The sequence below is a fragment of the Pristiophorus japonicus genome, chromosome 17 (genome assembly GCF_044704955.1).
Source record: "Pristiophorus japonicus isolate sPriJap1 chromosome 17, sPriJap1.hap1, whole genome shotgun sequence".
Taxonomy (NCBI): domain Eukaryota; kingdom Metazoa; phylum Chordata; class Chondrichthyes; family Pristiophoridae; genus Pristiophorus; species Pristiophorus japonicus.
Window position 1 is genome coordinate 20,653,358 of NC_091993.1, and position 25,568 is coordinate 20,678,925.

Consider the following 25,568-nt stretch of genomic DNA (forward strand, 5'->3'; position numbering starts at 1 on the left):
AGTGACTTTGTTGTAGCGATTTGGTATAACGGAGTGGCTTGCTAGGCCATTTGCAGAGGGCAGTTAAGAGCCAACCACACGTAGGCCATACCAGGCAAGGATGATTTCCTTCACTTAAGGATATTAGTGAACCAGATTGGCTTTTACGACAATCCGGTATTATCATGGTCACCATTATTGATGCTAGCTTTTATATTCCACATTTATTTAATCAATTGCATTTAAATTCCCCAGCTGCTGTGGTTGGATCTGAACTCACGTCTCCAGATCACGAGTCCAGTAACATAACCACTATGCTACCGTACCCAAGAAATGAAAACAAAAGACTCAGGAACTCCCCAAAATATGATGATTTAAGAGAACATAGCGGAAGAAACATAAAATTCAGCACATAATTTAATTTTCACAATGAATCCATTTTAGCAAAATAAGGCAAATCTTCTACATGTCCACTGCTGCGGTATCAAAGATGAAGCGATTAACTTGCTGCAAGTATTTCGGTTTGAGGTAGTCCTTTAGTTCACTCTTAGTTACCCACACATAGTCTCCCTTCTTTCGTGTCTTGAGGTCTCCATTTATCAGCAAGGCTTTAAAGAAAAACACTTTGGCCCCCACATTGCTAGAAGTTCGCACAGCCGTAGGATACTTGTACTTATAGAAGCCAGCCGGAGCGTTGCCCAGAAAAACTGCTCGCAATTCATCTCCTACAAAATTTTAAAAAAGGAGGTGGGGAAAAATTAATTAAAACATGATAGTCCAAAGGTGCTGGCTCCCTTTATTGTGAGAGGAAACAAACTTAAATATGTTTGGCATTGATATAATTAAGAAGGAAAGATGTCTGATTGGGGGGGGGAAAGAGGCAACATGAGGAAACATTTTTTTTAATATAAACAGTGAGTTGTTGTGATCTGGAATGCGCTGCTTGAAAGGGTGGTGGAAGCAGATTCAATAGTAATGTCGAAAAGCGAATTGGATAAATAAGTGAAGGAAAGAATCTACAGGGCTATGGGGAAAGAGCATGGGAGTGGGATTAATTGGGGAGCTCTATCAAAGAGCTGGCACAGGCACGATGGACCAAATTGCCTCCTTCTATGCTGCATCATTCTATGATTCTAAGTGAACAGACCATTATGCATAAAAAGCTACCAAAAAAAGTTGTTACCAGATAGCGTAGACAAGGTGCGCTCTGCAGTCTGCCTCATGGTTTCCCCTGGTTTCCATTCACTCTGTGGCAGCAACCAAACCTCTTCATCCCCCACTTTTTCCTTTATTAATAATACAAGTTTTTCGTCCAATCGCCTGTTCAATGTTGATCTGTCGTTCTTCTTGTCAGTTTCTAAGAGACAGGTAGAAAAGCACATTTTGAATAATGGCCTGGGCAGCCATCGGCACTGTTGCAAGTGTTAACGTTTCAGGTTGATGACCTTTCGTCAGTATGGGACTCTCTTTGGGATTTGCCTGCCGTCTCAGATGGACGTAAAAGATCCCATTGCACTATTTCGAAGACGAGCAGGGGAGTTATCCCCAGTGTCTTGGAGTCAATATTTATCCCTCAATCAACATAACAAAAACAGTTTAACTGGTCAACACATTGCCGTTTGTGGGAGCTTGCTGTTTGCAAAGTGGCTGCCGCGTTTCCTACATTACAACAGTGATTACACTTCAAAAATACTTCATTGGCTGTAAAGCGCTTTGAGATGTCCAGTGATCGTGAAAGGCGCTATATAAATGTAAGTCTTTCTTTGCCGCTTTTGAAGTTGGACATAACATCGGAACCCTTCAATAGTATTCCTGCCATTGTGTATTCTCTATAATGACAGCACTTGTCACGCTCCCAGACAGTCATTCAGAACATTTGAACGAAAGAATAAAATTAAAAGTGCTTTGTGGTTGTCAGGGGTAGTTTTGAAAGCCAAATAAATCACTACAATATGTCCCCGAGCACTGAGATTACAAATCCACAATGATGGACAGTCTATTTTTCTAGCAGACAGGCTCCACAACGAACAGCATTCTGTCTGCAGAGCCTGGCTACAAACAAAACCCCCGTGGTTTCAGATGGGCCTTTTTCGAACTTGGCTTTTAATCTGTGCAACTTTACCTTAAACCGAGTCCTGATACACATGCAATTACTTTATGCTGAAAGTTCCTCCAACTCAAAACTGCATTCCAGCAGGAATTTTATTATGAAATTCAACAACGTTGCAGCCTTCTCCCCAAGGCGATTAATGTGAAAGATCAGTGAGACTGCAATTTAAAGTGTGCCGTACTCAGCAAGATGTGACTGCATTGCAAACATCGGGAATCACATTCTGTTGAACACCAGCCACTTTAGACTGCAATCTCCAACACAAATCATTTTTTTTTTTAATTACAGGAATACCTAGGTAAAGGTTCAAGGCCACAATACAGTACACTGCAGCAAATTGAACCAGCGATCTGAATCATACTACTTTATTCTGGAGTACTGGAATTCTAGGAGAACGAAGGTTTCACAGGAAAACAGCAACAAAGCAGTCTGGTGCTACAGGGGTGAGAAACCTGTCAAAATGGCAATTCTTGGAAGACAGGTCAATTTGTTTGTGAAAACAGATATGAATACACAGATGAGCTTTTACGAAGGGATCAAAATCAAGATGTTGACCTTCTAACTGTAGTTAATTATTAAGAAATGTTAAGAGGTCCAAAACTTTTTAACATGTAAAGATGGAATGTTGAAAATTCCAAGAATATATTCCAACGTACTGGATGTTTTCCATCATCTATCGCAATCTTACCCGACCAACAACAACTTGTATTTATATAGCGCCTTTATTGTAGTAAAACACCCCAAGGCGCTTCACAGGAGTATTACAAGACAACAAAAAATTTGACACCGAGCCACATAAGAAGAAATTACGGCAGGTGACCAAAAGTTTAGGTAAAGAAGTGGGATTTAAGGAGTGTCTTGAAGGAGGAAAGAGAGCTAGAGAGGGAGGGTGTTCTAGAGCTTAGGGCCCAGGCAGCTGAAGGCACGGCCACTGATGGTTGAGCAGTTATAATCAGGGTGCTCAAGAGGACAGAAGAGTCGGACAGAAGATGAGATAAATGAAAACAAAGTGATTCGGTGGCACCAAACTTGAGTTGTAAAAGTCAGGATTGTATAAGGAAGGAAAGACTGAGGGAAGTAAGGAGTTCTACAGTTTTAAGGCTCTGGAAAATGAGTTGAAGTAGGAATTGGGAGACAATCATGTAGTAATCACTGAATTGAAATTGTGTAGACATTGATTCAAATGCAATGCCTTTTTGATCAATGAAAAACTTTGGACGGCACATGCTGTATCCCTGGCCGGAAACATGGGGCTCAATTTTCCCCAGTTATTTGCGCTGTTTTTTTGGCACGCACCGCTTTTATCGGCCTAAATTTTTAAATCCAAGTTTCCCCAAAGATTGTGCGCCAGTGTAACTCAGTTCATTACGTTTTTTTTAGGTTCGTTTTTTTAACCTCATTGGAGGCGTAACCTGCCACCCGCGCCAATTCTGGCCATTTAAGCAAATTTGGCCAGCTCCGATTTATTCCAATTTTTCTTGGTATGGTGTATGTGACCTCTGTGGAAAAACCTTCTGGGCAGTTAAGAAAATCGGCGCAGGTAAGGAAATCAGCGCAGCAGATGCACTTCCAGGGCCCGGACAGCAGCAGCAGAGAGGGGAGAGAGAGGGAGAGAGGAGGGTAGCCTTTCGGCCAGAATTAGGAGCGGGTACCGGGAGGGAGGAAGCCCTCCGGCCTGGGATAGTAGCGGGTACCAGCACCGGGAGGTCCTTCGGCCTGGGATAGTAGCGGGTACCGACACTGGCATCAGGGGGGAAAGACTTTTCTCATAAACACTTTAATAATTTAATGGTGGTAAGTTGCTGCAACGTGTAATGTGCTTGTGCAGGTTGCTGCGAGCTGGCTGTTGTATGTTTCACTGTCGAACCTCAGCCTGCAGTGTGTCCCTGGTTACCATGACAACCCGATCTTTTTGGCGCAGATCTTAGGCTCCACCCCCAAAGCTAAAGGACAGGCTAGGCGGCGCCAAAATTAACAATTCAAACGAGGAAACTTTTTTGCCGTGGTTGGGCCCCCAAAAAATGGGCGTAACTCTTCAAGTACGCAAAAAAAAAAAAGCAGCTTTGGGGAAAATTGAGCCCATGGTAACTAATGAGCCCAAGAACTTGGGGCACTTCATTACAAATATGAAGAAACACTGTTGAGTAGAAAAAGACACTGACCTAGTACTCTATCAGCAACTTTGAACTGTCTGAGCCTCTGTTCCCACACATCTTCCAGATCTTGGCCAGTCACGATGTCTTGGCCAATATCCTCTTCCTCGTCCGAATCGTAGTCAACTGCCTGCCTTCGCTGAATTTTTTCTTCCTCTTCAAAGACTCTGAGCTCGTGATCAGAGTAGAGGCTTTTCTCCAGTTCTATCTATGAAAGGTAGAAGAGATCACTTGCATTTCAGGGAACTGAACTTACCAGCGGGCTTTCTAAAACAGTAGCCTCCAGGTCAAGTGTTTCAAGTGCAACAAGCAGAATCAAACTTAGAAAACAATAGAATAATTCAGGGTGCTCTCACAGCATCAGTAGGCAATATTTTAAAAAAATTCTGGCATAACCACCACCACAAACCCGGCAATTTCCCCAATTGAAGTATTAGATTAGGACACATGCTGCTTCAACCTCAAGGTACAATTTCCAGTAATTGCACATTCCTCGTCATTTTTTTTTAAAAAGGATCCAATTTTCTCTCTTTCTGAGGGTACTGACTCGATGGGGTACAGTGTCACAGGCACTAAGCAGCCCTTCAATACCTCAGCCTTGTAGTCATTCTTCAAGTGTACATCTAGACGTACTGAATGTCGGCAAGCTATTAGTCCGTGGCAGTTATCACAGCCAAGTTTGATATTTTCACATATATTTTTTAAAATATTCGTTCCTGGGATGTGGGCGTCGCTGACAAGGCCAGCATTTATTGCCCATCCCTAGTTTCCCTTGAGAAGATGGTGGTAAGCTGCCTTCTTGAACCGCTGCAGTCCTTCTGGTGAAGGTACTCCCACAGTGCTGTCAGGGAGGAAGTTCCAGGATTTTGACCCAGCGACGGCTGAAGGAACAGCGATATACTTCCAAATCAGGAAGGTGTGCGACTTGGAGGGGAAAGTGCAGATGCTGGTGTTCCCATGCGCCTCCTGTCCTTGTCCCTCTAGATGGTAGAGCTCACGGGTTTGGGAGGTGCTGCCGAAGAAGTCTTGGTGAGTTGCTGCAGTGCATCTTGTAGATGGTACACACTGCAGCCACGGTACATCGGTGATGGAGGGAGTGAATGCACTTTCCATCAGAAATAACTGAATCACAAGCAGCAACGCTGGATGATTTTTCCCTTCACTGGCAGCACCCATATTACTGCCCCAGCTGAGGTCAAATAACTCGGTACTGACACAGATGGAACCTGATGAACAGACTGGTATTGTGCCAAGCTAGGCATAATTTTAAAAAAATGTTGGGCTGGTGATGACTGATCAATATACAAGACAAGGTAACAACTTTTCCATTCTGTTAATGATGCAGTGGTTATTTTACTACACACCAATGACTTGTGTTAGAAGCCATGAATAATTTTCACAACAGGATAAACTGTACCAACGTCGGTAGATTAATGGTTATGGGCAACGCCACAAGGGATTTATGCCCTGTACGGGCATTGGGAAGAAAGCAGGAACTTTGATCTTAAAGTCAGAGTACTCATAATCACTTCACCATTAAATATTGAACACAATGGGCCGAAAATTGTGGCCTTGCCGGGTGCGTACGAGGCCTCGTAAAAGCCGTTTCTCTTGGTGCAATGCGCATGCACCGAGAACCGGCTTTTCTGATCTGTCAAAATTTCTTTAGACAGATCCTACGCATCCCTGGGAGGACATCTGCGCAACCCAACTCATGCCCAGTGAGTATAGCTTACTTTTACCAGCGTAAGAGTTTTAAGACATAGAAAAATTAAATTGAATCACTCATTTTTATATTAAAAACCCTATCCATTAAGCTAAGTTTACTTTTAAACCTATTAAAAAAATAATTTATTTTCTAAAACATTTAATTACTTTCAATTTCAATTAATTTTAAATGTGTGAGGTGTTCTTTTTTATTAATTGTGATGCATTGCTTGTTTTAGGAGGGTTTTCTCACTGACAGTAATGGGAGCCCGTACAAACAGAGCTCCCATTATTATCAATGAGAATACTAGATGGTGACTGGTGGTCCACGTGATTCCAGCATATGCGTCCGTATGTGGAAGATATGTTCCCGTGCGCTGCACAGTGAATAAAGATCTCCGACCTGAATCCTACATTCCTCCGGGAGCGGCAAGCATTTTCATTGATTTTTTCCAGGTCAGAGGCCTCCGAGCACAATTTTTGAACCAATATATTTATCCCTCACCAACATCACTAAAGCAGATTATCTGGTCATCATCATATTGCTGTTTGTGGGACTTCCTATGTACAAATTGTTTGCCACATTTCCTACATTACAACAGTACATTTCAAAAGTACCTCATTGGCTTTGAGGTCACGAAACATAGAAACATAGAAAATAGGTGCAGGAGTAGGCCATTCGGCCCTTCGAGCCTGCACCGCCATTCAATGAGTTCATGGCTGAACATGCAACTTCAGTACCCCATTCCTGCTTTCTCGCCATACCCCTTGATCCCCCGAGTAGTAAGGACTACATCTAACTCCATTTTGAATATATTTAGTGAACTGGCCTCAACAACTTTCTGTGGCAGAGAATTCCACAGGTTCACCACTCTCTGGGTGAAGAAGTCTCTCCTCATCTCGGTCCTAAATGGCTTACCCTTTATCCTTAGACTGTAACCCCTGGTTCTGGACTTCCCCAACATTAATAAGAACATAAGAACATAAGAATTAGGAACAGGAGTAGGCCATCTAGCCTGCTCCGCCATTCAACAAGATTATAGCTGATCTGGCCGTGGACTCAGCTCCACTTACCCGCCCGCTCCCCATAACCCTTAATTCCCGTATTGGTTAAAAATCTATCTATCTGTGATTTGAATACATTCAATGAGCTAGCCTCAACTGCTTCCTTGGGCAGAGAATTCCCCAGATTCACAACCCTCTGGGAGAAGAAATTCTCTCTCAACTCGGTTTTAAGTTGGCTCCCCCGTATTTTGAGGCTGTGCCCCCTAATTCTAGTCTCCACGACCAGTGGAAACAACCTCTCTGCCTCTATCTTGTCTATCCCTTTCATTATTTTAAATGTTTCTACAAGATCACCCCTCATCCTTCTGAACTCCAACGAATAAAGACCCAGTCTACTCAATCTATCATCATAAGGTAATCCCCTCATCTCCAGAATCAGCCTAGTGAAAGGCGCTATATAAATGCAAGTAGAAAGGCGCTATATAAATGCAAGTTCTTTCTTTTTTTCTGGTTTTGTACAATAATTGTGTTATGAAGATGTGACCTAAAATGTTCGATGGAGCAGTGTAGAGGGAGCGTTACCCTCCAACACTTATTAACTGACTTGAATGTCTGATGGATGGACACAGCATGGTATAGTGTCACACCATGCAAGTGTTCCATTACTCTGCACCAATGTCTCATCATAAATAAAATCACAATTAGGGATAACAAATACACGGGGACACAATCTTAAAATTAGAGCTAGGCCATTCAGGAGTGCAATTGGGAGCATTTATCACACAATAGGTACTGGAAATGTGATACCTTCTCCCCCTTAGTTTGCAGATGATACAAAAATTGGCCGTGTGGTTGATGGTGAAGAGAAAGTTTAGACTGCAGGAATATATCAATGGACTGGTCAGGTGGGCAGATAAGTGGCAAATAGAATTCAATCTGGAGAAGTGTGAGGTATTACATTTGGGGAGGGCTAACAAGGCAAGGGAATACACAATAAATGGTGGAATACTGAAAAGTGTAGAGGAACCAAGGGACCTTGGAGTGCATGTTCACTGATCTCTGAAGGTTGCAGAACAGGTAGATAAGGTGGTTAAGAAGGCATACGGGATACCTTCCTTTATTAGCCGAGTCGATATGCTTGAACCATACAAAACACTAATTAAGCTACAGCACGGTGTACAGTTCTGGTCACCGCATTACAGGAAAGATCTGATTGCACTGGAGTGGGTACAGAGGAGATTTAAGAGGATGTTGCCAGGATTGGAAATTTTTAGCTATAAGAAAAGATTGGATAGGCTGGGGTTGTTTTCTTTGGAACAGAGGAGGCAGAGGGGAGACTTGATTGAGGTGTATAAAATTGAGGGGCCAAGATAGCGGATAGGAAGGACCTAGTTCCCCTAGCAGAGATATCAATAATCAGGGGGCATATATTTAAAGTAATGGGTACAAAGATTGGAAGGGAGTTGAGTAGAACTGTTTTTCACCCAGATGGTGGTGGGGGTCTGGAACTCACTGCCTGGAAGAGTGGTGGAGGCAGAAACGCTCATCCCATTTATACACTTGAAGTGCGGTAACCTACAGGGCTACGAACCAAGAGCTGGAAAATGGGATTAGGTTGGATAGCTCTTATTTGGCAGGCACAGACACGATGGGTCGAATGGCCTCCTTCCGTGTCGTAAATTTCTATGGTTCTAAAGGCTATGGATGCTGGGTCAACTAAAATATCCAAGAGTGAGATTGATAGATTTTTAAAATGTATTTATTATGGTAAAGAGGTTTTTTTTTGGGGGGGTGGTGTAAGAGTACCAAGTGATGTGGAGCAAAGGAGTGGAGGTACAGATTAACCATGAGCTAAGTTTTCCTGCCGGGCAGGCTATATATACAAAGTTACTGTATCCAATACTGTCACCGGCTGGCTTTAATCTTGCTCAGTCCATTCACTTGATGCACTCAGTTTGATTTGAAAATTTGCTGTGTCCTGGATCTGGTGCTGCCACACCACAAATAAGAGGCCTGTGTATTTCTTGGCTTGTGATCTCTGCCAACTTCAACACTTTGCAGGATCTCTGGTTCATTATGGGGTTATCCTTCTGTAATGTCTGTAAGTGACTTGGATAGGTTAGGTGATTGGGCAAATGCATGGCAGATGAAGTATAATGTGGATAAATGTGAGGTTATCCACTTTGGTTGTAAAAACAGAGAGACAGACTATTATCTGAATGGTGACAGATTAGGAAATGGGGAGGTGCAACGAGACCTGGGTGTCATGGTACATCAGTCATTGAAGGTTGGCATGCAGGTACAGCAGGCGGTTAAGAAAGCAAATGGCATGTTGGCCTTCATAGCGAGGGAATTTGAGTACAGGGGCAGGGAGGTGTTACTACAGTTGTACAGGGCCTTGGCGAGGCCACACCTGGAGTATTGTGTACAGTTTTGGTCTCCTAACTTAAGGCAGCGAAGGTTCACCAGACTGATTCCCGGGATGGCGGGACTGACCAATCAAGAAAGACTGGATCAACTGGGCTTGTATTCACTGGAGTTCAGAAGAATGAGAGGGGTTCTCATAGAAACTTTTAAAATTCTGACGGATTTAGACGGGTTAGATGCAGGAAGAATGTTCTCAATGTTGGGGAAGTCCAGAACCAGGGGTCACAGTCTAAGGATAAGGGGTAAGCCATTTAGGACCGAGATAAGGAGAAACTTCTTCACCCAGAGAGTGGTGAACCTGTGGAATTTTCTACCACAGAAAGTTGTTGAGGCCAATTCACTAAATATATTCAAAAAGGAATTAGATGTAGTCCTTACTACTAGGGGGATCAAGAGGTATGGTGAGAAAGCAGGAATGGGGTACTGAAGTTGAATGTTCAGCCATGAACTCATTGAATGGCGGTGCAGGCTCGAAGGGCCGAATGGCCAACTCCTGCACCTATTTTCTATGTTTCTAAGTGAATGGTGGTACAGACTCGATGAGCTGAATGGCCTGTTGGCAGGTTCCAGGAGGAGCACAGGTGCGCATGCGTGGACCCTGCACTCCCGCGGCGCGCCATCGTACTGTGCGCGTATCCGCGCACCCACCTGCTCCAGCAGCCGCGCGAACGCGCTTTCCATCGGGTTGGCCTCCCGCGACAGGACGGCCGCTCGCTGCAGGCACACCGCGCCACAGCGTTGCCAACCGAGCACCGCCGAGCCTGCGTCGGTGTCGTGGCCTGGGCCGCCCGTCACCTTCAAGGAATGGAGAGGCGAACCTCGCGCAGCCGCCGCCGCCGGCCCCCTGAGCCAGAGTCCGAGCACGGGAAGCCGACGCAGCGCGGCCGCCATCTTCGACTCACCGCCGCTACCACGCGCACTGGGGGGTGGAGACACCAACTACAACCATAACCACACAGTACTAGTCCGGCTGTAACATCACCATCTCACACCGCAACCGGCATCGTCCGAGAAATAAAAGTCTGCTGGTAATCACAACACGCGAACAACTGAAAATCGCGGCATATTCCACAGCAAATTATTTCTGTGTCCCCTATGAATAAATAGGTGGAACAGGCAGCGCCCAGGACGGTACCAAGTACTGTGAGGAGTGGAGGGGTTGTCGCCTCATGTCAAATACTTCAAAATAATCGTGTACTCAAAGCTGAATATTTATAAAATATGCAACTAGTGTGCGAATGTAATCCGCCGTTATTTTCTGTGGGGAGTTTTTAAATCGAGAGAATGAATGCGTGCACTGGTACTGAGTCGCCCCTTTGGTATTGGTGGCGGCCCGCGGGGTCACGTGAGGTCACTGGGCCTGAGCCGAGCTGAGGAAGCCGCGGAGCTTGGTGACAGCACGGGCACCCGAGCACAAAATGTTGGGGGCGCGGTGTGTATTGTGGCGGCTGGGCCGGGGGTTGCTGCAGCAGCTGGCTCCGGGCGGCCGGTAAGTAGCTGCGCCTTCCAGCCAGGGCAAGGCCCCGTTTCCATGGCCACCAGCCGCCCTTTGATTGAACAGCGCGGGAGGCCACTCGGCCCGTCGTGCCCCGACTAGCTGGCCATTTAGTCCCACTCACTAAACAACAACAACAGATTATCCGGTCATTCTCTCATTGCTGTGTGCACATTGGCTGCCGCGTTTCCTACATTGCAACAGTGACTACACTTCAAAAAGTACTTAGTTGGCTGTAAAGTGCGTTGGGATGTCCCAAGGTCACGAAATGCAAGTCTTCCCATCTTTCATAAATTTCAATTTGTACAAAAACACATGTGTATGTTGTCCCGCATTCTTGCACCACCCCTGTCCTTACTGACCTGCATTGGCTCCTAGTATCTCAAAGCAGTGTTTGTCTATAAATCCTTCCAAAGCATCAACTCACCTTTTCTCTGCAATCTGCTCCATCCCTTCCCAAACACTCTATGCCTCTAACTCCAGCCTTCCATCCAACCCTGTTCCATTTACCCCATCGTTAGTGGCCATGCCTTCAGCCACCTCAATCTTAACTCTTGGAACTCAGTCTCTGAAGCACTTCACCTCTCCCACCTTATAAAAATCCATTGCGTCATCCCTCCTAATCTTCCCCTGCTGGGTCTGCCTCAATTTCCCTATGTCTAATTCAAATAGTACTACTTAAATGCAAGTTGTTCTTGAATGACCAATCGATCTGGTTTTGTTGGTGTTTGAGGAAGCATGTTGACCAGGGCATTGACACCTCCCCGGTCCCCTTCCAGTTGAGTCATGGGATCTTGATCATCCACCTAAACCAGTCAGATGGGTTTAATGTCTTTGCCAAAATGCAGCAGCTTTCATTACTGATATAGAAAGAAAAGTTGTGGAAATATTTGGCCTCTATGCGCTTAACTAAAGTAGTGGGGCTGAAACAAGGACTTCAGTAGCAAAGGAAGATGCGGATGGGATCAAATGTTCATTGTTCACGGTCATAGTATGAGTTCTGGATATTGCAGTAATTAAAGTAAATTCAGTTTATTTTCTTTGTTTAAATCTTTACTGTGCATTCGTGCTAACTTGCCTACATTTTCTTCTCCCAGTTCTCATGTTAGTTCAATGGAGGTCCAGAGCCGACTGGTACACACAAGTTTACAGAAGCTACAGGAACTAGCAGAAAAGGAGAGCAGCTCCACAGAGCTAACGCAAGCCAGGCATTCAGCAGAGTTCAGGTATTCCACCTCCTTTGTCAGCTGCACTGTTTTAAACTAGATATCTGTTGGGGGCAATCAAATGTCTAATTTTGAACCAAACAATCCAATTTCAGAGTGGTCATCCAGAAATTCTGATGTTTGAAAACTGAACAAGAAAACTCCTGTTTTCTGAGACAGGATCCTAATAAAGATCCCAGGCAAAATGATTTGGCCCCTTATGTGGAGCCAGGCCCCATTTTGATATTGACAGTCGGACTGATGAGCAAAACCCTGGTTAATTTTTCTGCTCTCTAGCCGAGACGGGCTGAAGTCAATTGAAATGCCGCACATTCTAGATTTTTACAGCACTTGCTAAGCAGAGGATATCTGGAAAAGTTCTGTACTACTACCAGACAGGAAAAGGTTAAGCACCTATTGTCCAGTTCAAAGACAGGCTGGGCATTTTACCTGCATTAAAAAAGGATGTGTTTATTTGCAGCAGAAAAATTAGCCAGGGTTCCTATTCATGGTCGCTGTCCACTGACCCTTGTTTGAAAGTGGACATTGGGTTAGAACAGGATTGGGCTGGACTGTGATTTCCCTCTTGTTTGAATAGCTTGTTGACATGCACTTTAGAAGAAGAAAGAATTGACATTTATATTCTATGCTCAGAAAATCCCAAATTGCTTTGTAGCTAATAAATCACTTCTGAACTTTCGTCATTGTTTTGTAATCAAACAAGGAACCAATTTGTACACAGCAAGGTCCTACAAAAGCAGTGAGATAAATGACCAGTTAATCTATTTTGGTGGCATTTGTTGAGGGAAAAATGTTTGCCATAGCACCGAAGAGCTCCCTACTCATCTGTGATAAAGTACCATGGGATCTTTTATGTCTACCTGGACAGGCAGGTAGGGCCTGGTTTAAAGTCTCAACCAAAAGACAATACCTCTGGTAATGCAGCCGCCCCACAGTATGGCTTAGATTATGTGGTCAGGTTCTGCAGTGGACCTTGCATCCAGAGCATTCTGACTTGGGCGAGAGTGCTAGGAACAGAAGTAGGGCATTCAGCCCCTCGAGTCTGTTCCACCATTCAATTGGATCATGGCTGATCTGTATTGCAACTCGATTTACCTGCCATTTAAGTGAGAGTGCTATCACTGAGACAAGCTGCCAGTATGGAGAATGGCCACCTATGTGAGGAATCAGAGGGCTACCTGTATCCATAAAACCATACTCCTCAACAGCAGTCAATACCTTATGGTGAGGATATTTTGGAGAGCATTGTAAAGAATCTGCTGTTGTACCTTGTAAGTATGGAACAGGCACATGTGGGACTAAATTCGCGCTCCCCACGGGTGGGTACGAGCTGTGCATGCATCGATGTGATCCCCCACAAGTTCTGGGTTTGGCATGCGAAGTGCATGCGCCTAAACCCGGAACTTGCAATCTGTCAAGAATCCTCTAGACCGATAGCACGCCTCCAAAACTAAAGGGCCTCCATGTGCAGAGACTTGGGCTATTTGCCCAACTCCTGCCCAGCAAGTGTCCTTCAAACTCTTACATAAAAGCCTTAGGCCTGCTTTTATCAGCGTAAGACTTTTAAAGCACAGAATGATGCATCTTTTTCAATAATTAAACATTCAAAACCTATTAAATAAGTTAAGTTCATTTTTAGACCCTTTAAATTATGTAAATTTATTTTTCAAAAAATTAAAATTTTGTTTTAAATAATTAAATTCCATTTTAATTAATTTTAAATATGTGATGTCTTTTTTTCAATTTATCTTAAGTGCTTGTGTGTTTTGGGGAGTACAGGTAGAACTTCTGAAATCCAGAGTTACGGAAGCCAGACATTGTGCAGATTGCAAGAGTCGTTGTCCGGAATCCAGAAATATTTCCCGAAAACCAGACTTTTAAGCTGTACATACCTTTAATCAAGCAGGAATCCAAAAAAATACGCGGGCCGGCCAGACTCGGCTGCGAGGTTGCCGGATTCAGGCCGTCGGATGTAATGCTCCAAAATCCGGAAATTCACGAAAGTCGGCCAAAGGGTTTCTGGATTCGGGACGTCCGATTGTCTCCGAAATCGGGAAATACCCGTAACTAGGCCCAACGGTTTCCGGAATCGGGACGTCGTAATGTCTCCGAAATCCAAAAATACCCGAAAATCGTCCACGAGGTTTCCAGATTCAAGACGTTGGATTTCTTCTCGTAAATTCAGAAATACCCAACACTCGGCCCAGGGGTTTCCGCATTCGGGGCGTCAAGAGTTTTTCTCCGAAATCCGGAAAAACCCAAAAACCGGAATGGCCTCGGTCCTGAGGTTTCCGGTTTCGGGATGTTGTACCTGTATTTCCATTCATACTTATGGTGATGTGATTGGAATCTGAATGGAAATACCCCTACGCCTGATAGGTTTGGCTGGCCCACGTGATCCCAGTGATGCGTAAGAACGCCATACGCTGCTGGGATACGTGAGCCTCTACACAGGCCTTCGTATAGAGGTCGAGGACCAGAAACATAGAAAATAGGTGCAGGAGTAGGCCATTCGGCCCTTCGAGCCTGCACTACCATTCAATAAAATCATAGCTGATCGTTCACCTCAGTACCTCCTTTCCTGCTTTCTCTCCATACCCCTTGATCCCTTTAGCCGTAAGGGCCATATCTAACTCTCTCTTGAATATATCCAATGAACTGGCATCAACAACTCTCTGCGGCAGTGAATTCCACAGGTTAACAACTCTCTGAATGAAGAAGTTTCTCCTCATCTCAGTCCTAAATGGCTTACCCCTTATCCTTAGACTATGTCCCCTGGTTCTGGATGTCCCCAACATCAGGAACATTCTTCCTGCATCTAACCTGTCCAGTCCAGTCAGAATTTTATATGTTTCTTTGAGATCCCCTCTCATCCTTCTAAACTCCAGTGAACTAAACCTAGTCGATCCAGTCTTTCTTTATATGTCAGTCCTGCCATCCTGGGAATCAGTCTGGTGAACCTTCGCTGCACTCCCTCAATAGCAAGAACGTCCTTCCTCAGATTAGACCAAAACTGAACACAATATTGCAGGTGAGGCCTCACCAAAGCCCTGTACAACTGCTCCCGGCTCCTATACTCAAATCCCCTAGCTTTGAAGGCCAACATACTATTTGCCTTCTTTACCGCCTGCTGTACCTGCGTGCCCACTTTCAGTGACTGATGAATCATGACACCCAGGTCTCATTGCACCTCCCCTTTTCCTAATCTGCCGCCATTCAGATAATATTCTGTCTTCGTGTTTTTGCCCCCAAAATGGATAACCTCACATTTATCCATATTTTACTGCATCTGCCATGCGTTTGCCCACTCACCTAACCTGTCCAATTCACCCTGCAGCCTCTTAACGTCCTCCTCACAGCTCACACCGCCAACCAGCTTAGTGTCATCGCAAACTTGGAGATATTACACTCAATTCCTTCATCTAAATCATTAATGTATATTGTAAATAGCTGGGGTCCCAGCACTGAGCCCTGCGGCACCCCACTAGTCACTGCCTGCCATTCTGAAGAGGACCTGTTTATCCTGACTCTCTGCTTCCTGTCTGCCAACCAGTTCTCTATCCACGTCAGTACATTACCCCCAATACCATGTGCTTTAATTTTGCACACCAATCTCTTGTGTGGGACTTTGTCAAAAGCCTTTTGAAAGTCCAAATACACCACATCCACTGGTTCTCCCTTGTCCACTTTACTAGTTACATCCTCAAAAAATTCCAGAAGATTTGTCAAGCATGATTTCCCTTTCATAAATCCATGCTGACTTGGACCAATCCTGTCACTGCTTTCCAAATGCCCTGCTATTTCATCTTTAATAATTGATTCCAACATTTTCCCCACTACTGATGTCAGGTTAACTGGTCTGTAATTACCCATTTTCTCTTTCCCGCCTTTCTTAAAAAGTGGTGTTACATTAGCTACCCTCCAGTCCATAGGAACTGATCTAGAATCGATAGACTGTTGGAAAATGATCATCAATGCATCCACTATTCCTAGGGCTACTTCCTTAAGTACTCTGGGATGCAGACTATCTGGCCCCGGGGATTTATCAGCTTTCAATCCCAACATAATTTCCCACCTAATAAGGATTTCCTTCAGTTCCTCCTTCTCACTAGACCCTCGGTCCCCTAGTATTTCCGGAAGGTTATTTGTGTCTTCCTTCGTAAAGACAGAACCAAAGTAGTCTCCAAAACTCTGGGAATAACAGGTTACTTTTGTAGAAATGTTCACAGTCAGATGCATCTGCCTGTGGGAAGCCTCCGACAGCAAATTCTGGGCCATTGTGTGCTGGTACGACTTGAAGGAATTTTGTACAAATTGGTATTGTGTGAATATGAACATAAGAAATAGGAGCAGGAGCAGGCCATACAGCTTCTCGAGCCTGTTCAGCCAGATCTTGGCTGATCTTCTACATGAATTCCACTTTCCCCGCCCTATCCCCGTATCCCTTGATTCACTCAGTGCCCAAAAATCTATCGATCCTAGTCTGGAATATATTCAACTGCTTTCCAACTGGCTTTGCATTGGATGTTGTAAAACTGTCATTCACTTCATGCTTACAAATTCTTAACAGCACGTTGGCTATTGCACAGATTAGTCACAGATGTTACTGAATGCTGTTGTTTCTCAGCGCAACCGGGTTTACCATGCAGGACAAGGAAGGATGCTGATACATGATGGACCTGCCTGTCTTTGTAAGTAGAGTGGTATATCCAATTAGAAGACCCAACATTGCAGTCCAGTAGGCTACTGGATATTGATATAAGTGATGACATTTCCAAACAGGAGATTAAATAAGGAGTACTTGCCACTTGCCTTCCGAAAGTAAAGATCCTCATTATTGATCATTCCTCCGAGCTTGCAATTACTTGTTTATAGTCATTCATTGGTACAGGAGCAAAGTACATTGTCACAAAATGTACAACAATAATGAAGGGCTGCCCAATGAGGACTGATTGGACTGAAACGCAGTGAGCCAAAAGGCCATTTCTCATCTACAGATTATTTGTACTGTCGAATGATTGTTATTTGTGTGTCGTTCACAGTATCCTACCTCCAATGCCAGGACAGGAGAGTCTTTTGCGCTGGGGAGGCAAAAAATATGAGGATCTACACATAGTGCATATCAAGGCAACATATAATAAGTAAGTATCAGATCAGATATTGACTGACAAATGCAGGATTTGCTAATCTGAGCCGGGTAGTGGTTTGGGGCACTATAATTGGACCTCATTGCCCCAGGCTAAGAAAGGGGAAAAAGTTAGTCAGAATTCCTACTGCTGATCACCATTGACTCCTGGTTGACCACAGGATTGGGCTTGGTGTTGATGCACCGTGTGATCAAATTGCTTCGGGCTATCATTGTACATATGAAAAATGGTCACTTTGGTGAGGTGCTGGAGGGCTGCTGGCACCCAAGCAACAGTCAGTGCTTTCAGGAGAGAAGCTTCACGGCGGGTGCGAGTGGGAAGAAGTAATGGCAGCGAAAAATCAGAATGCCAGACAGCAACCTTAAAGCTGGTGTTGCAGCTCCAGTGTCTCTCACTAGAGTGAACATTCAAGTAAAATCAATAATTCATTCAAAATGGTTGATGCAGAAACCATTACAATTTAGAATTAAATCTATAAAAAACATATAAAGCACCAGCAATACCTGAGGCATTGAATTAACTTTAAAAAATTTTAATCAATACATTCAGAATATAGTAAGTTCATTTTCTGAAAATACCAATAACTCCTTCCTAACGAAAGCATCCTAGGTTTAGGTTTGGCAATAATGATTTTATTACATAAGATTGCATAGGATATACGGCACAGAAACAGGCCATTCAGCCCAACCAGTCCATGCGTGCGTTTGTGCTCCACTCGAGCCCCCTCCTGCCTTTCCTCATCTAAAAATATCAGCATAACCCTTCTCCCTCACATGCTTGACTAGCCTCCCCTTAAATGCATCTATACTTTTCGCTTCAACTATTCCCTGTGGGTAGTGAGTTCCACATTCTCACCACTCTTTGCGTAAAGAAGTTTCTTCTGAATTCCTTATTGGATTTCTTGGTGACTATCTTATCTTGATGGCCTCTAGTTATGCACTTCCCCACAAGTGGAAACACTATCTCTGTATCAACTCTATCAAAACCGGTCATAATTTTAAAGACCTCTATTAGGTCACGCCTCAGACTTCATTTTCAAGAGAAAAGAGATCCAGCCTGTTCATCCTTTCTGGATATGTATATGCTCGCATTTCTGGTATCATCCTTGTAAATCTTCTCTGCACCCTCTCTATTTCCTCTATATCCTTTTTATAATAAGGCAACCAGAACTACGCAGTACTCCGATCTAAGGTTCGATATAGGTTTAGCATAACTTCTTTACTTTTCAATTCTATGCCTCGAGAAATAAACCTAGTGCTTGGTTTGCTTTTTTATGGCCTTGCTAACCTGTGTCGCAACTTTAGTGATTTGTGTATTTGTACTCCGAGATCCCTTTGTTCCTCTACCCCACCTAGACTCGCACCCTCCAAGTAATAAGTGACCTCCCTATTTTTCTTACCAAAATGTAATACCTCACATTTATCTGTGTTGAACTTCATTTGCCAATTATATGCCCATTTTGCAAGTTTATTAATGTCCTCCTGTAGTTTGTTGTAATCCTCCTCAGTATTGACTATCCCCACACTCTCCTCCCTCCAATTATGTGTCATCCACAAATTTATAAATTGTGTTTTTGATTCTAAATTCTAAGTCATTAATATAAATTGTGACCAACAGTGGTCCCAGCACTGATCCTTGTGGAACATCTCTACCCACCTTCTGCCACTGTGAATAGCTACCTTTTACCCCTACTCTCTGCTTTCTGTCTTGAAGCCAGTTAGCTATCCATTCTGCTAATTGTCCCCTGACTTTGCATTCTCTGACCTTATTCATCAGTCTATTATAGGGTACCTTATCGAAGACCTTTTGAAAATCTAGATGAATTACATCAACTGCATTCCCATTGTCTGCTCCCTCTGCAATGTTTCATTCCCAGTCCTGATTTTTCTGTAGCCATGTCTCAGTAATCCCTACTATGTCTGGTTCCTCGTAATGCATGATTGCCTCCAGCTCCCCTGTTTTATTACAGACACTGTGTGTATTGCTGTACAGACAGTTTAACTCATTTTTAATAGGATTACCTCTCACTTTGTATTTAACCATCTTTTTAGACTCCTATTCTATAACTATTTATTCCCTTACCAGCAATGACTTCCCTTACTTTATTCTTTCCTATGCTCTCTTTTCCTGTTTTGTTTATATTTAGGATAGTTACGTTTCTTGTAGATCCCTCCCCCCATCTTACTAGTTTAAAGCCTTTGCCACCTCTCTATTTACCCTTTTATTCTAGGACACGGGTCCCATACTGGTTCAGCTGGAGTCCGTCCCATCAGTACAGCTCTTCCTGTTCCAGAACTGGTGCCAGTATCCCATGAAAAGGAACCCATCTTTCCCACATCAGCCCTTTAGCTATGTGTTAATTCTCCTGATCTGTCTGATGTGCCAATTTGCACATAGCTCAGCCAATAATCCAGAGATTATTACCCTCGAGGTCGTGTTTTTTAATTTAGAGCCTAACTCCTGATACTCTTTCAGCAGGACCTCTTCCCTGTTCCTATCTACGTCGTTTGTTCCAACATGGACCCTGATAAATGGATTTACCCCCTCCCTTTCCAAGTTCCTCTCCAGCCGCCATGAGATATCCCTTACCCTAGCCAACCCACCCTTCGGGATTCTCGCTCTTGGCTGCAGAGGACACTATCTATACCCGCTAATTATAGAGTCCCCTATCACTACCACATTTCTATTCTGCTCTTCCCCCCCACCCCCGACCCCCTCACGGACAGTCTTCTGAGCAGCGGTGCCTTGGTCTGCATTGTGGCTGTCCTCCTTGCAGTTTCTCTTCGTCCTCACAGGTAGTGAGTACATCATCCTCTTGGGACAGGACCAGAGTCTGCAGGACCTCCTTCTCAACCTCTCCTAAACCCCTGCTACCCGGCTCCCTAACAGTCACACCCTGTCTTTCCTGAACCTGTGCTTTCCTCTGGGGTGTGGCTGTATTCTGGATAATACAGTCCAGAAATCCCTCCCCCTCCCTTGTATCTGAGTGTCTGAGCCAGAGAGATTCGAAATGTGAGACTTTTCCTGCAGACGTGTTTGCTCGGGACAGTCCCGCTATCCACAAACACCCACACACTACAGTCCAGACACACAACCTGCTCTGCTATAATAAAAACAGAAAATGCTGGAAATCTCAGTGGGTCAGGCAGCATCTGTGGAGAGAAAGCAGAGTTAACATTTCGGGTCAATGATCCTTCGTCAGAACTCTGTCGCTCTGACGAAGGGTCATCGACCCGAAATGTTAACTCTGCTTTCTCTCCACAGATGCTGCCTGACCCGCTGAGATTTCCAGCATTTTCTGTTTTTATTCCAGATTTCAGCATCTGCAGTATTTTGCTTTTGTATTACTGCTCTGCTATATCTTAGTCTAACCTTATTTTATTTATTTAATTAGTTAAAGTCTTTATTCAATGATTATTTATAGTTATATTCATTAGTTTAACTAGTTAAGTTATAAACTTAATACAGTACTTTATAGTTTCCCGCACCTAGTTAAAACCACTGTCCTAGGTTAGAAAGAAAAAAACCTTAATACTCACCTACCTACTCTCCCGTGACGTCACTCCTTGGTTTTTTTATTGGAAATTGTTGAAGGTTGCTGATACCGCCTCCAATTAGGTCCTTCCCCTCTTCTCCGAATTCCCACTCTTTCCAAATTCCCAAATAAAACACTCTGGTTAAGTCCACTCTGTTTAATCCCGCTCTGTGCAGATCGCTCAGTTTTAGAGGTTAACAATTAATGTTTTTCTGCTTCCTCTTTCTCCTTTCCCAGGAAGTAAAATCTCCATTCGGGGTATCCTCTTTTCTAGTCCCCCTGTCTGAGTTTGTTTTGTTCATGTGACTACCTCCTGCACCCTTGACCCCATTCCCTCTAAACTTCTGCCTCCCAACTTCCTTTCCTAGCTTCCTAGTCTGACTGAAAATGGTTCCTTCTCCTCGGGTACTGTTTCCCTCTCATTTAAAAACACCTTCATCAATCCCCATCTCAAAAAAAAAAACACCCTTGACCCCCATGTCCTTTTGGGGCAAATTGCTGCCCCATCTCCAACTTCTCTTTCTTCTCCAAACTTCTTGAAGGTGTTCCTAAACATGTGTTCACCTTTCCAATAACGCCCTGTTTGAATCTCTCCAATCAGATTTCTACCTCTGCCACTGCACCGAAACGGTCATAACCAAAGTCACAAACGACATCCTCTGTGACTTGATTGTGGTCTATTTTTTTCAACTACTCTGCAGCCTTTGACATGGTTGTCTACACCATCCTCTAAAGCCTCCCTTCCATTGTCCAGTTCAGTGAGCTGACCTCACTTGGTTCCATTCTTACCTATCTGATTAAAGCCATAACATTTCTGGGAAAATCTTCTCTTCCCACCCCTGCATCATTACCACTGGAGTCCCCAAGGATTTCTGCTTGGCCTCACCCTTTGCTCCTCTACATGCTTCCCCCTTGGTGATATCATCCACAGACATGGGATCAGCTTCCACATGTACGCTGATGACATTCAACTCTACGTCGCCACCACCTCTTTCAACCCTCCACTGCCTCTGCATTGTCCAATCTTAGATAACCCGCAATCTCCCATAGCTAAACATTGGGAAGAATGGTCATCACCTTTGGCCCCGACCCCAAAATTTGTACATTTGCCACCAATTGAAACCACTCCCCAGCCACTGTCTCAGGCTGAACCGCACTGTAAACCTACCTCTTTGACCAAGCTTTTGAGGCTCGGTGTCAATTTTTTTTTGTCTCATAATACTCCTGTGATGCACCTGGGTCATTTCATTACATTAAATGTGCTATATAAATACAAGTTATTGTTGTCTCAGACAACGTCCTGTTCAACGCCCCCCCCCCCCCCCCCCCCCAGCTGAGCTTTAAATCCTACATTTTCTCCATCATAAATACCGCCTACTTCCATCTTTGTAACATTAACTGCCTTAGTCCATCTGCCACTGAAACCTTCATGCTCGTCATTGCCAGACTCAACTATTCCAATGCTCTCTTGGCTGGCTTCCCATCATCCACCTTTCATAAACTTCAGCTCATCAAAAACTTTCCTGCCCGTATCCTATCCTGCACCACCCTGCTCATTCATCCTTCCAAATCCACCAACACCTCAAATTTAAATTCTCATCCTCATGGTTAAATTCCTTCATAGCCGCATCCTTCCCTATCTCTATAACCTCCTCCAGCCCTACAATTCCCCCCAGAATCTCTTTTCTTCTGACTCTTGTACATCCCCCACACTCCACCCCACCATTGGCAGCTGTGCCTCAAGCCACATAGGCCCCAGGCTCTGGAATTCCCTCCCGAAACCCCTTTCCTTTTCACATCTCTCTCCTGCTTTAAGACCCTCCTGAAAACTCATCTCTTTGACTTAACTTTTGGTCACCCCACTTAATATATCCTTCTTTGCTGTGACATCCAATTTTTGATTATACCTTTTTAGAAACATAGAAAATAGGTGCAGGAGTAGGCCATTTGGCCCTTCGAGTCTGCACCGCCATTCAATGAGTTCATGGCTGAACAATTTTTGAAGTGTCTTGAGGTGTTTTTTTTAATGATAAAAACACTTTTTTATAATTTTTTGTTGTAGTTTAAAAAATAATTAGACTATTCCATGGGAGGACTGGGTGGAGGAGTGAGTTGGATACTGGCCTATGACTTCTAAGTTTAAGTACAGCCTAGACTCTGGATGAAGGTCACTTCGACTGGCTGAAATGACATTGGGGTCATCGCAACCCATTTCCCACAGGTAATGTACCCACAGTACTAAACTATCGGTAGTATTTGACAATCTTACCTAGAGAGGTTCGAGTGTGAGTTTTTGGGAAATGGGGGGGGGGGGCGGGGGGGAAATGCCACAATGTAGTATGGGATATGGACCTCTTCTGGGACCCTGGCAGAATGGAGAAATCTTTCATCTGCATGCAACCTTGCTGTATTTGACCTGGGATTGTTCCAAATGGAATTATGTATCAGCACTAACGTTCTTTACCTCAATGAACACAATTTAAAAGAAGTATGCAGTAACTGAAAGATGATTAGCAAATTTCCAGTGACTCTTTTCCTCCCCTTTTTCTACCTTTTTCACGCTATTGTTTTTTTTTCTAAGCACACACATTCATGTTGTTACCCACGAGGGGCAGAGCACGGTGCGGACTTCATGTGGTACCGAAGGGTTTAAGAATACAAAGAAGGGGACCCCAATTGCAGCTCAGACTGCCGGCATTTCAGCAGCAGCGGTAAAGCAGCTTTCCTTTTCCAGTATCAATGCTTGGTTTACACCGGTTTCATGGATTGATTCTGTTTTTCATTGCTGCATCTAGGAAACCTTGCAAAAGCACTTGCATTTCCATTTTTTTCTTGGCTCTACTAATTCTTATGCGCATGATTCACTAAACTGCTTTCAGGGGCTCCATCGCACAGTGGCTTAAAACTGTGACCTTTCAGCTGAAGAGTTCAATCAGCCCAAACTGATGTAATTGTTTTCTCATTTTGCTGATTGTATGGGTTCTACGTGAAATGATCTTGGGTAGTCTCGATCCAGTTGATAGTAGGCATGGTCCCACAGCACTAAACTGCCTCTAAGTTGGCATTCAACTGGTGATTTTTGGAGAAGCCGCAAAGAAGACTGGTGTGGGAAATGGAAATGTCATAATAACATAAGAAATAGGAACAGGAGTAGGCCATACGGCCCCTCGAGCCTGCTCCACCATTCAATAAGATCATGGCTGATCTGATCATGGACTCAGCTCCACTTCACTGCCTGCTCCCCGTAACCCCTTATCCCCTTATCGTTTAAGAAACTGTTTATTTCTGTCTTAAATTTATTCAATGTCCCAGCTTCCACAGCTCTCTGGGGCAGCGAATTCCATAGATTTACAACCCTCTGAGAGAAGAAATTTCTCCTCGTCTCAGTTTTAAATGGGCGGCCCCTTATTCTAAGATTGTGCCCTCGAGTTCTAGTCTCCCCCATCAGTGGAAACATCCTCTGCATCCACCTTGTCAAGCCCCCTCATAATGTTATACATTTTGATAAAATCACACCTCATTCTTCTGAATTCCAATGCGTAGAGGCCCAACCTACTCAACCTTTCCTCATAAGTCAACCCCCTCATCTCCAGAATCAATCTAGTGAACCTTCTCTGAACTGCCTCCAAAGCAAGTATATCCTTTCGTAAATATGAAAATCAAAACTGCACGCAGTATTCCAGGTGTGGCCTCACTAATACCCTGTATAGTTGTAGCAAGACTTCCCTGCTTTTATACTCCATTGCCTTTGCAATAATGGCCAAGATTCCATTGGCCTTCCTGATCACTTGTACCTGCATACTATCCTTTTGTGTTTCATACACAAGTACCCCCGGGTCCCGTTGTACTGCAGCACTTTACAATCTTTCTTCATTTAAATAATAACTTGCTCTTGATTTTTTTTCTGCCAAAGTGCACACTTTCCAACATTATACTCCACCTGCCAAATTTTTGCCCACTCACTTAGCTTGTCTATGTCCTTTTGAAGATTTTTTGTGTCCTCACACATTGCTTTTCCACCCATCTTTGTATCAGCAAACTTGGCTACGTTACACTTGGTCCCTTCTTCCAAGTCGTTAATATAGATTGTAAATAGTTGGTGTCCCAGCACTGATCCCTGCAGTACCCCACTAGTTACTGATTACCAACCAGAGAATGAACCATTTATCCCAACTCTCTGTTTTCTGTTAGTTAGCCAATCCTCTATCCATGCTAATATATTACCCGCAACCCCGTTTATCTTGTACAGTAACCTTTTATGTGGCACCTTGTCAAATGCCTTCTGGAAGTCCAAATACACCACATCCACTGGTTCCCCTTTATCCACCTTGTTCATTACATCCTCAAAGAACTGCAGCAAATTTGTCAAACATGACTTCCCCTTCATAAATCCATGCTGACTCTGCCTGACCGAATTTTGCTTTTCCAAATGTCCTGCTACTGCTTCTTTAATAATGGACTCCCAACATTTTCCCAACCACAGATGTTAGGCTAACTGGTCTATAGTTTCCTGCTTTTTGTCTGCCTTTTTTAATTAGGGGCATTACATTTGCAGTTTTCCAATCTGCTGGTTTGCTTTGTGATTTTGGTATTGGGACATCATTACCATAGGAGAGATGGAGTTGATGTGCCTTGGGAGTGCTTGATTGAGCAGCGTAGAGGGAGCTTTGCTCCACATCTAACCCAATCTCGGCCTCGCCAGAGAGGTCTTGATGTCGATACTGGTTCCATTTCTCAGGAGTAACATTTCTTGTCTTGTTGAGCACATAAATTCATCAATAACA

At 44.0% G+C, this 25,568-nt stretch overlaps 2 protein-coding genes across 3 annotated transcripts in view; one reads left to right on the forward strand and one right to left on the reverse strand.

The window, feature by feature from the left end:
* Positions 1–383: 383 nt before the first annotated feature.
* mrpl46 (mitochondrial ribosomal protein L46) lies at positions 384–10,298 on the reverse strand. Its single transcript, XM_070858452.1, has 4 exons — positions 10,030–10,298; positions 4,252–4,450; positions 1,163–1,336; positions 384–704 (listed from the first exon to the last, which is right to left on the reverse strand). The coding sequence occupies exons 1-4, from the start codon at positions 10,270–10,272 to the stop codon at positions 442–444; spliced, it is 879 nt and encodes a 292-aa protein (XP_070714553.1). The 5' UTR covers positions 10,273–10,298; the 3' UTR covers positions 384–441.
* mrps11 (mitochondrial ribosomal protein S11) overlaps positions 10,069–25,568 on the forward strand; it is a 28,267-nt gene continuing 12,767 nt past the window's right edge. Inside the window, exons 1-4 of one of the 2 annotated variants that reach the window (XM_070858454.1) lie at positions 10,069–10,409; positions 11,974–12,102; positions 17,145–17,243; positions 23,366–23,495. In XM_070858454.1, coding sequence (XP_070714555.1) covers positions 11,990–12,102; positions 17,145–17,243; positions 23,366–23,495 — 342 coding nt within the window. In that variant the 5' untranslated portion in view covers positions 10,069–10,409; positions 11,974–11,989. Of the gene's footprint in view, positions 10,410–10,721; positions 10,871–11,973; positions 12,103–17,144; positions 17,244–23,365; positions 23,496–25,568 lie in introns of those variants that run through there. The other variant, XM_070858453.1, reaches the window with a different exon arrangement.